At 49.8% G+C, this 12,121-nt stretch overlaps 1 protein-coding gene across 1 annotated transcript in view; it reads left to right on the plus strand.

Moving 5' to 3' along the window:
- The window catches only part of SUV39H2 (SUV39H2 histone lysine methyltransferase), a 383,220-nt gene that overhangs the window by 286,060 nt on the left and 85,039 nt on the right, over positions 1-12,121 (plus strand). Inside the window, exon 5 of the mRNA XM_086938536.1 lies at positions 4,901-5,030. Within this exon, the coding sequence (XP_086794662.1) occupies positions 4,901-5,030 (130 nt within the window). The remainder of the gene's footprint in view (positions 1-4,900; positions 5,031-12,121) is intronic.

Here is a 12,121-nt window from a genome sequence, read left to right on the forward strand (position 1 = left end):
GCTCCCTATGATCCGCTTCATAACTGTCCTCTCCGTCTTCTTACACTTAAGACTGCTTTCCTGGTTGCCATCACCTCTGCCAGGAGGGTGAGTGAGCTCCAGGCTCTTTACTCGAAGCCTCCTTTCCCTTTCTGTCCATCTGGACAAGGTTGTGTTGCGGACAAAACCCTCTTTCCTGCCCAAGATAGTCATAGCCTTCCACATCTGGCAGTCCATCACTTTGCCCACCTTCTTTCCGCCTCTGCATCCCTCGAAAGAGGAAGAGAGGCTCCACCGTCTGGACCCAAAACGTGCACTCTCATACTATCTGTATCGCACACGCCAGTTCCGGGTGGATGACCAACTCTTTGTTGGTTACGTGGGTGCTAAGAAAGGACGGGCGGTGCACAAACTAACCATCTCTCGGTGGATCGTATTGTGCATCCAAGCGTCCTACTCTTTGGCTAAAAAGGAACCTCCTGTTGGGCTGAGGGCCCATTCCACTCGGGCCACGGCGATTACTACTGCCCTGGGCCGAGGAGTCCCCTTGCAGGACATTTCTCAGGCAGCTACGTGGGCCTCGCTGCACACGTTCGCAAGGCACTACTGCCTGGACAGCCAAGTCCGGAGGGATGGCTTCTTTGGCCGTTCCGTCCTCCAGGACTTTCTGGTGTGAATATTGGTTCGCAGACCCACCACCGGGGTTGGTATTACTGGGGTATCTATTCTAAGGTAAGGAATCTATCACTAACGTGTCTCTTTCAGATGCACAAGTTACTACTTGTGTAACGATATATCTGTAAGAGACATTAGTTGGTGATAGATTCCTTACTGACCCACCCATCCTCCCCGTTCTGCGAACCGATATCTAGGGTTAAGGTCATCCCCTTTCAGGGCCCTAGTTTCATGGCACCAGTGTTGATTTTTATCATGGCTCTGCATTTCTGGCGCCGAAAAGCTGTGTATAAGAACTGACGTCAGCGAGCGGAGGCGGCGTCTAAGTACTCCGACGACGTCATCACGACACGGAGCTGCAGACGACGCCTACCGACGCGCATGGGTACTGCTAATCAAAAAATTTCCGGATCCAGTCTGACGCCTGGGGATATTCTAAGGTAAGGAATCTATCACTAACTAATTTCTCTTACAGATATATCGTTACACAAGTAGTAACTTGTGCAACGGGGGCGAGGTCGGCGGAGCCAAGCTGGCGGTTCGGGATGTAGAAGGACAGCCGTTCGTTGAGGTATGCTGGTCTCACGTTGTGGAGTGCTTTGTGAGCAGGGGTGAGGAGTTTGAAGATGATCCTCTTGTTGACCAGGAGCCAGTGCAGATCTCTAAGATGGGTGGTGATGTGGCTGTGGCGCTGGAGTCCAAGGATGAGGCGAGCTGAGGCATTTTGTATGCGTTGGAGTCTCTTCTGGAGTGCAGCAGTGGTTCCTGCGTAGAGGGCTTTGCCTTAGTCCAGCCTTCTGCTGACGAGTGCTTGGATGACCTTTCTCCTTGATTCGGTGGGGATCCATCTGTAGATCTTGCGGAGTATTCGGAGGGTGTCGAAGCAGGAGGAGGAAACAGTGTTGACTTGCTGGGTCATAGAGAGCGTGGAGTCCAGGATAAACCCTACATTGTGTGTGTGGTTAGTGGGTGCCGGGGCAGCTCCCAGCGTGGTCGGCCACCAGGAGTCATCCCGTACGGAGGTGGTGGAGCCGAGGAAAAGGACCGCTGTCTTGTCTAAGTTCAGTTTCAGGAGACTGGTCTTCATCCAATCTGTGACGGCCTTCATTCCCTTGTGGAGGTTGGATTTGGTGGTGTTCGGGTCCTTGGTGAGGGAGAGGATCAACTGGGTGTCATCGATGTATGAGACAATGTTGAGGTGGTGTGCTCTGACGGTGTTGGCGAGCGGTGTCATGTAGATGTTGCAGAGTGTCTGGCTGAGCGATGATCCTAGTGGTACGCCGTAGGTGATCATTTTGGCTTTGGATCAGTCCGGGGGGAGGCAGAACATCTGGGTTCTGCCGGTGAGGAAGGAGGGGATCGAGTCCAGGATTTTGCCTCGGATCCCTGCGTTGTGGAGGTGTGTGCGCAGGGTGTGGTGCTAAACAGTATCTAAAGTAGCCGAGAGGTCCAGGAGCATGAGGGCCGCTGTTTCTGTGTCCAGTATAGACCTGTTGTCGTCAGTGGCGGCAATGAGGGCGGTTTCGGTGCTGTGGTTGCTGCAGAAGCCGGATTGGGAGGTGTCCAGGACGCTGTTCTCCTCCAGGAAGTGGGTCAATTGTCTGTTGGCGGTCTTCTCAATGACTTTTGCCGGAAACGGGAGCAGGGAGATGGGTCGGAAATTCTTGAGGTTCTTGGGTCCGCCTTGGGCTTCTTGAGGACGGCGTTGAACTCGGCATATTTCTAGCTCTCAGGGAAGGTGGCGGTGTCGAAGGAGCTGTTGATTATTTTTCGGAGTTGGGGTGCGATGATGGAGCTTGCCTTGCCTTGTTGAAGATGTGGTGGCGGCTGGGGTCGAAAGTTGCGTCAGAGTGGATGGTGTCTTCGTCTTTGATGTTCCAGGAGAGCAGAAGATCAGTGTGTTTAGTGGGTGTTGGGTCGGGGGGGGGGGGGTCAGCGCCTGTCGTCGGTGTCTGGGTGTCGAAGCTGTTGTGGATGTCTGCGATCTTGCGGTGGAAGAAGGTAGCCAGAGAGTTGCAGAGTTCTTGTGAAGGTGGTATGTCATTGGAGCTGGGGAGGCGAGCTCTTTCACGATGTTGAAGAGCTCTTTGCTGTTGTGTGCTTTGTTGTCGATGTGTTCCTTGAAGGAGGTTCTTTTGGCGGATTGGATGAGTTGGTGGTGTTTGCGTCTGGCGTTCATGAGAGCTGCGTGGTTGTCTGGTGTCTGTTCATTGTGTCATTGCCTCTCAAGTCTTCTGCAGGTGTGCTTGGAGTTCTGAAGGTCGACGTTGAACCAGATGATTCTTATGTCGATTTGCCTGTTGGAGGGTTTCCTGATCAGGGCGAAGATGTTGGCACAGTTGTCGATCCTTTGTCTGAGGTTGTGGGCTGCTCCGTCGTTCTGTGTGGGCTCGGTTGGAGGGTCTCGAGCGAGTGTGGTGATAAGTTGGTCTTCAGTTGCTTTTTTCCAGTTGCGGTATGGGGTCCGTTGCGGTTTGTTGTGCGTGGTGTGTTTGAAGGAGAAGTGGATGCAGTGGTGGTCCGTCCAGTAGAGTTCGGTGGTGTGGCTGAAGGTGACATGGTCGCTGGCGGAGAAGATGGGGTCGAGCATGTGTCTGACAGTGTGGATGGGTGTTGTGACGAGTTGTTTGAATCCGAGGTTGATGAGGTTGTCGGTCATTGTTGTGGAGTTGTTGTCGTTGGTATTCTCAAGGTGGAAATTCAGGTCTCTGAGGAGGATGTAGTCTGTGGAGGCGAGGGCGTGCATGCTGATGATGTCGGCGATGGATTCTCTGAACTGTGGTCGGGGTCCCGGGGGCTGTAGACGAGGATTCCTCTGAGGGTGGTGTTGTGATCGACGTGGATCTGGAAGTGTAGGTGATCGGCCATGCTGATGGTGTCTTCGGTGTTGGTTGAGATTGTGATGGTGTTCCTGTGGATGATAGCGATGCCCCCTCCTGGCTTGTTGTTCCGGTCCCTGCATGTGACCTTGTAGCTATCCGAAATGGTCGATGTTAAGACCGCTTGTTCAGCCTCGCATGGTTGGGGATAGCGTGGTTGGAACATACAACCAAAATCTCTATATGCCTTGAATCTCTTCTGTTTGTCAAACGTACCTATTTAACTTTTTCTTTGTGGGGAAGGTAAGGAAATTGTAAAAATTTGAAAAATGTCATGATAAGTCTTGCAACATCCAAGTTTTTGTTTTGCAATGTTCCGAGACCAAGCAAAATAGTCAGAGGGTGTATAGAATTAGAATATATGTGTGTTTAGTTCACCTATAACCCCAAGGTTTATGACTGGCACTAAAGAACAGGAACCCCAATTCTGCTTTTCTGCATGAGTGGGAATCAAAAAACCTATTGATACCCTACATATGTCTTTAATTCGAACTTTGAGGGACCCTGGATAAAAGATATCTGAATCCACCTTCTATTGTCCGAGTGTACCTAAGAGCAAAGTAAGGAAATTTGTTAGGAATAGGTCGTAATGAAACGTTGGTGAAAACCTCTGAATCTAGTGTGCAAATACTCTGGCAAGGAGTGTATATTTTTGTGTGAAAAGTTCCATAGATCTTTACATGTTAGAATGTGATTTAACTGAAGGATGTGTGTGCAATAAACAGAGCTGATCCTTAAGTGACATCGGAATTCATCTAAATCCTAGAGCCCTACCATCCCAATCATTACTTCCTGCCTGGGCAGATAATTCTATCCTTTTTTTAATTAGCCTTCATAAGCCCAGTCCTTAGGGTGCAGTGATGCAAATAGAGAACCCCTCTATCACTCATGGACAACACCTAGTGCTTCCAAATGAGGTAATACTGTATTACTCTGCCAACCGCATATATTGCAACCTGGTTAGCCTCTGTCCTGATCGCAACATGAGAATGAATTGTGTACTAATGTTAGGACACAGTACAGTACGCCCTCTATTGTTTTCCTCTGTGTGCTGTGTGGATGAGGACCTAGAAACATCAAATTTCGCACTAGATGACTCTGAGGCCCATGTAATCTTGACAGTTTCTGCTTCTCATTGAAACCACATAATGTGCATGTTTTTCATGCTTACACTTATTTTTTTTGTTTGTTACTATTCATGGCTTCTCTGTGGCATAGCATTCAAATATAAATAATGAGATTAACTCGGTGCATGAAGGTCTGTTGTTTCTTGTTTTGGAGGTGGAGAAGTGGATCGAATATAAAGGTGTTAAACGTTTAATATATAACATGCAATTCACTTATAAAACTATCATTTTATTTTTCAGTGTGACCCAAACCTTCAGGTATTTAATGTCTTCATAGAAAATCTTGATCTTCGTCTTCCTCGAATTGCGCTGTTTTCCATCCGCCCAATCAAGGCTGGTGAAGAGCTTACTTTTGACTATCAAATGAAAGGTATTATTAATGTAGATTTTTCTCCGTATTGGAGGTATCAGTTGCTTGGTTTATTGTTATATCTCGTTATATCTGAATATTTTTTAAATATAAAATAAATTACATAAGCGAAGTTTGTATCAATTTCTTTCAAATACTTTTACTCATTATACTAAGAATGGTGTGTCTGTTTATTCAATGAATAGGGAACTTCCATACTTGTTTAAAAAAACAAGAACCTTTCCACCATTAGACTCCTGCAGTGCATTTCTCTATTTTAGCCACATTAATGTTTTTACAGCAGTTTGGGAGGCCTTCGAGAGTGCACCCATTCTGTATTCCATTCAGCAGTGCACTCAGGACTCAGCAGGCTTTACAGCATTTGTTTTTAATCTTTGAAAGATCACTTTCAAAGAATAAAAACAAAGATACATTGTGAATAAAGTCTTTGAATTAACACTTTAGTTTATGAAAAAAGAAATTCATGATGGAATCCTAGAGATTTGCAATGTCCGCATAAACTGAGAATGTAATACTGCCGTTATCTGATGAGTTGCATGCAACGTTGGGTGCTTTTCTATTCTAACCTTGACTAACTAAAGTTAGAAAAACAATTTGAAAATGTGAGGGTAAAGGAGAATCCCTGCTACACACTTCATAGTAAAGGGAAAAGCTCTTGGATGAAAGTTTGAAAAAAGTTACTTTTTGTGTGACTTTGTTACTACTAATCCATACATTTTCCTATTGTAGAGAATGGAAACTGCTTCTAAAAGCTCTGCAATGCCAGTACCAAAGATATGTGCACAGTATACGCATCCTACCCTTGCACAGCTGCATTTCCTCACCAGTTCTTTCGTTAACACTCTGCACCTGAAAAGCGTAATAATGTTTTATACACAAAGTTATCATCCTAACATTGGTAGTCGAGTCAACGCCATTCAAAACAGAGATAGTCTTTGGAACAGAGTTCAATGTTCCTGCAAAGATACATTTGATGACAAGTGTCCACTTGATTTTAAGTGGACCTCATCCACTGAGGGAGCTGGAGGGCATGAAAAGAATAATACGCGTTTAAATGAAATTTTAGCGAAGTCTTTGGGGCAAAAGATGCTTCATTTTGAAAAATCAACGTTCTCACAGAAGACAGCATACAGGTCCGAAGCACATAGGATCTACAACTCACCAAACCACCTTGCAGAATTATTGGTGGCCAAGAAGGCAACTTTAAGTCACACAAGCGCTGCGATTCCAATAGCTTATGCATGAAATAGTGGAACACCTGGTACAAAGGTCTTCTGTTCAGTGGTAAAATATGGAACTGTCTTATTGCGTGGAATTTGATGGCCTCACTGGTGGAGAGAAAACATCCCTCGATGCACAGCCTCTTTGTGTAGAAATGGGCCCCACGTAGGCTCTGCATTTTTTTTCTATTTGAAAGGCCAATTCTGCGTAGAGAAAGATATGACATTGTCACATTAGGGAAGGCGCATTGGCTGAGTAAAAGCCTTTTTCTTCTTCAAGTGGAACATTTCCTGGCAACCATAAGCCCATGAAGGGTTTTTTAATTTTTTTTAATTCTGTTTATTGATTTTCAAACAGGGCTAGTACAGGAATCCACTGTGTGGCGGTATATCATCAACCACAACCAACTAGAAGTGATCAATTCTATCACTACACGGATACACAAAAAATGGGCTAATATACATTATATACCTGATATTGCATAGAGATTAGATAGTATACGTCTATGTTACTTTATGGAGTGATCGGGGAGTCCTGCTGAGAGTTTGTCAGTAAGTACTGTCGTAGCGGTTCCCAAATGTGTTTGGGTTTAGAAGATGATGGTAATTCTTCTGCTTACAGCTCAAGAGTCTCTTTACAGTAAACCGTATCTTTTATCCAGTGGTCACATCGTGGGATCAACGAGCTTTCCCAGGTCATTGCTATTCGTCGTTTTGCTAATAATAAAGCGACTCTTAAGAATGTACCCATTGTGCCCTAAACATTAGGTACATAACTCAATAAACACACCACAGGTATACATTGCAATTGTTTCCCGGATATAGTCTGCAAGGACTGTATAACATCCCCCCAGAACTTTGCAACTAGGCACCTAATCCCGCCCTTTGCAATTTGGCACCTAATCCTGCCCTTATCATTACCTGTTCCAGATCTCCAGTGCCTCCGACTGTTCCGGCGAGAGAGTGGGCAGCGCGGTATCGTGCAAGAGCGCTTCACTATCCGTGGGGTTAAGATCGGCTCCGGCGTATAACGCCGCGTAGAAGTCGCTAAAGGTGTTCGCAATGTCCCTATCCTCTACAACTTTTGTGCCCGTTTGTGTGATTAATTCTCGCTGAGTGTGCCGCTGAAACCGTTACCCGAGTGCCCTACAGCCGGCGCAGCGGTCCCCGCTTGTGTAGTACATATGACGGACCCTCAAAGCTGCGTATTCGGTGCGGTCTTGGTCGAGGGCCGCCAGTCGCTGACGCGCCAGACGGAGCTGCCTCCAAATTCTCGGCGCCCCTGATCTCTGGTGTATCCACTCTAGCTTGCGCACAGTCGCCGATAGCTCCTCTCTTTTTCGCGCCCGCTCCGCATTCTCCGCCGCCGATATCGCTATGAACTCGCCTTGAGCGCCGCCCAGTGTGTGGCCTGTGAGGTGTCAGAAGGCTGATTGTGTGTCATGTACTCAGTTATGACCCCTCTAATTTTAGCTATAACCTCTTTCCGATGTAATAGCGTGCCGCGCAATCTCCAGCAACGCGGGGGACGTGCAAGGGGCGGGAAGGAGAACACTGCCATGAGCGGCGCATGATCTGACAGCACCATTGCTCCTATGTCTGTCTGGGATGCCAGCGCCGTGAGTGAGGTGGAGGTCAGCATATAATCTAACCGAGCATAAGTTTTATGGGCATTGGAGTAATATGTGTAATCCCTAGTACCCGGGTGAAAGGTTCGCCACAGATCATTCAACCCCAACTCTCTCAATCTACAGTGTCCCCCCTCCGACAGAGTGCCGGTTTACGAGAAGCGCTGCCCTGATCTGTCCTGTAGGTTGTCGAAGACCAAATTAAGACCCCCCCTGTCACCATATGTCTGTCTGGGGACGCCGCGGTCTCATCAAGAACCTGGTGTAAAAACTTTTCTTGTCCCTCGTTAGGTGCATAAATTGTACTAGCTGTGTAAGTGACCTCACCTATAGAGAAGCTATAGGACAGCAGCCTCCCCTTTATCTCCACTCTTCTCTGCAGAACTTTACCTCAAAAGTGGTGGGACACCAATATCGCAACCCCTGCAGTCTTCGTGGGTGCTGAAGAGAAAAACTGTGTTGGGAAGTGGCGTGATTTCATCCTGTGACAATCTTTGGGCAGTAAGTGCGTCGCCTGTAGGAGGCAGATATCAGCCTTCGAATTCTCCAGGAGAGACAAGACTGCCCTGCGCTTTACCGGGTTATTCAAGCCTCGGACATTTAAAGTGAGGATGCACAACTCAGCCGCCGACATAGGGAATCTTCAAACCTTCAAGCTGCGTCCCAGGAGATCCCTGCACCCCTGCATCCCCATACTCATCCATTCTCACCGGAACTTGGAACCCCCCCCTTCTCTACCACGAACCCTGCACTAAAGCCGAGCTCCTCTTGAATCAAAACTTCCCCCCCTCCCCCCCCCCCCCCAGGAGCTCTCCCTAACCCCAACCAGAATCCCCCCCCCCCAGAACTCCCTCCACCCCCCAACAGTCAAAATAGTCCCTCCCTTCTATTGCGCATGAGGAAGAGACTCAGTCTTGTGTTGCAGTATCCTTGGACACCTCCTTGATAGCTGTCGCCTTCTCCTGTGCCACTGCCTCAGGGTCTGGCCTACGGGCCTGCCTGGGCGCTCGTCGACGCCACACTTTCTGCCAACTCTCCCCCGAGGGGCGGGGGGGTCTCTCCTGCAAGGGGTTGTCCGCATCCTCTCCGGCCCTCTGAGACTCCTCCGACTCTATCCCCAGCAGGGTGCACGCGTCCGTCAGAGATCGGAACTGATGAAGTGCGCCAGTCCATTTGAAAACCAGGCGGAAGGGGTGACCCCAAGAGTAAGGGACCCCCTTCTCGTGGAGGAACGAGGTGACCACCTTGAATGCTCTCCTTTTTTGTAAAGTTATAGCGGAAAGGCCCTGATATAGCGCAATCTGAAGATCTCGATAGCGTAGAGGGGGCTTTCGGCGCGCTTCCTGCATTATCCGGTCCTTCAGTGGGAAATTCGTCAGGAACGCCAAAATGTCCGGCGGGGGGTGGTGGCGGGCGCCCTTCTTGCCAATCCCACTCTGTGTGCCCTGTCAATGCGTATCACAAAGTCTTCCCCTTCTCCTAAAATGTCCCGAAACAGGCCCTGCAAGAACAGGGTGATGTCGCCCCCCTCCGCCTTGGATGGTACACCTCGGACGCGTATATTATTCCTCCGGGAGCGGTTTTCGAAATCTTCCGCATGGGCCTGTAAGTCCAATTGCTGTTCCTGCATGCGCAGCACCTATGCTGTAGTTGCTCCACTTCTTCACTCCGCGTATGATCAGCCTCTTCGACAGCGGCCACCCTTTCTCCCAGTCCATCGACGTCGCGGCGAAGCTCCCGATACTCTCCCGCCATTTCCTGTTTTAGGGTCTGGAAGTCCTCCCGTAGAGAGTTGAACAGGGATTCCAGGAACACCTTGGTAATCGGGCCCCTTTGTCTTCTCGCCTCACCGAGTCCGTGGCCGCCGCGGGGCCTGAGGGGCTTTTGGTCCCCTTAGGTCCTCCCTTCGTCAACATGTCTGTGATGGTGCGTCCTCCCTTGCGTGATCCCCCGGACATGTTGGTGCCCGCCGGGCACGTGCCGCCAGAGGCCCCCCGCTATGGCTCAAGGTTGCCCCCTGCCGTCCCCACCACCAGCTCTCAGACCCACCAGCCTCACCTGGGCCGCCTGTGCAGTGGTTCCTCAGCTGGGGGGTCAGTCAGGATATCTGACGGCGTTCACCAAGCACCAGGACTCAAAAAGGGCCCTCACAATCCAGAGTCAGTCCGCCCACCGCTGGGCTCCTGAGAGGCTCGCCTGTGCAATATTCTAGGTGCCACGTGTCTAGGGGGACCCCTCTCGTAAAGGCTGCTTTCCGTCCAGGGCTTCAAAGAGGGGTTCCCTCCAACTAGGTCTCGAGGGTCGAGTTACACTCTAAGGGCAGGCCGTCCCTCGTCACTGGTCTCTCACTTCTACTGCAAGGGTGTTTCAGGGCTCTCCCAGGCTGCCAGGATAGTTCGAAGCTGCAGCAGGGCCCCCACGCTGTGCGAGGGCAGGCTCGACCGCCTCAAGAGGCCCACTCTATGTGCCGCCCTCGAGCCTCAGCACTCCGGTCTCGTTTGGCGCCAGCCGTCCACACTCTCCCGGCTCTGCTGGGTATTCCTCAAGCAGTAGGCCTCCAATCCCCGGCCTCGATTTTCACTACGCCTGCCGGGCCTCAGACCGGCCGTGCCTGCCCTCACAGCTCATCTGATGCGCCTCGTCGTCCTCCTCTGTGCCCCGCTTCCAGGGGGGTCCCCCTGCGTCCTCGTCTGGCGGCCCGAGGTAACGGCTATTCTTCCCGCTCCCTGCTTCACCGGGAGTAGGCCCCTGGGACCGGGCCTCGATTTTCGCGCCCTCAGAGTGCGCGCGTTCTCCGCCCCAGGGAGCCTCTCACCTCGGATGCTGCTGTGTCCGTCTCCGCCGAGGGGCCCTCGAGGGCCGGGTCGCCGCCCCCCGCTCACTTCCTGCGGCTCAGATTGCACCTTTCAGCTCCGGCACACCTCAGCCCATGGCCCACACTGCTCGGAACCCGCGGGCCAGCCGGGGTGCACTGTGGTTTCTGCGCCAGGGGCCCCCCCACTGTAGACGTTGGAGGGGGGTCTAGCGTTGCTGATCGGGCATTTACCGGGGCCGGGTTCGGGAGCCTCTTAAGCACACGTCCGCCGCGGTCGCCATCTTGGCCACGCCCCCAGCATACACTTCTAAGAGGTAGGGCGTTAGAAGATCGGCGTATTCTTTCTAAAATTCCGCTGCCAGCCCATCCGGACCGGTGCCGTTTTGTTTGATAAAGATCGAATCGCTGCTTTAATATCTTCTTCGCCTATTGGTTGACTGAGCCAGGCACAAGGTATATCAACAAAGTAGTCATCCAGCGCTGCATCATCCGTGCCTCTCCTGTGAAGTATACAGAGTCGAATAGCAAGATCTAAATTGTTTAACTATCCCCTGCGGTGTGTAATGTTCAGTTTGGAATTTGAGTTTAGCGGCTAATTGACCAACAGGGCGCCCTCCCTCACCGTATGCCCTTGCAGTATGATGACGCGATAGATAACTGGTTTCAGTTTCCCCAATGGTATCATATTCTATTAATTGTTCTTTTATGCTCGCTAGGATGTTAGTGTTGGGTTCGGCCATATAGTCACGTTCCAAGCCTGCTAACGTATTTTCGATGATGGAGAGTTGGCCCCGAATGCCTCGCAGTATGCCGGCCGCAACATAGATAAGCCTTCTCCGGCCAAGTGCACAACACCGTGAGCATGCGAAAAAAGACGCGAGGTTCATCTGATACGGGGCCATATATATTAATGACAGTGACAAGAATGTGTCCTAATTTCACATGGACCATAGCACACCGTCCATCATCATCAGCATATGTTTTAAGGGGCATAAATTACAAACCACGTTTAAACAACATAAGAACCCCTCTCGCGTATGTGGAGTATGAGGAGGCTAATTTGTATGAATACACAAATAAATGATTGTGGGTCTAATGGAAAACTAATGGGTGGTGCTTGACCGACCAAAAATAATACAAAGGAAAAGAGTTATTTAATCTTAAAGCAGGGGATATCTCTACGGATGAGTAAATATCCATCAATCTTAGATTGGTTCCGCCCTGTTCATCATTTGGGACTCCTCACACCAAGGAGAATAATCCTGCCACCACTCGATGTTCAGAGTGATGGTAGCCCTAGAATGTAATAAGCTGTGTTGCTAATAACCGTGAAGACTGAAAAAAGCAGTGCGAAGAAAGTGATTGCGGTGAAGGGATATAAAATTTGAGAAAATAGGAGAAAAAAACTTTATTAAATGTCCCCTATGT

Source organism: Lissotriton vulgaris, chromosome 1_1 (genome assembly GCF_964263255.1).
Source record: "Lissotriton vulgaris chromosome 1_1, aLisVul1.2, whole genome shotgun sequence".
Lineage (NCBI taxonomy): Eukaryota > Metazoa > Chordata > Amphibia > Caudata > Salamandridae > Lissotriton > Lissotriton vulgaris.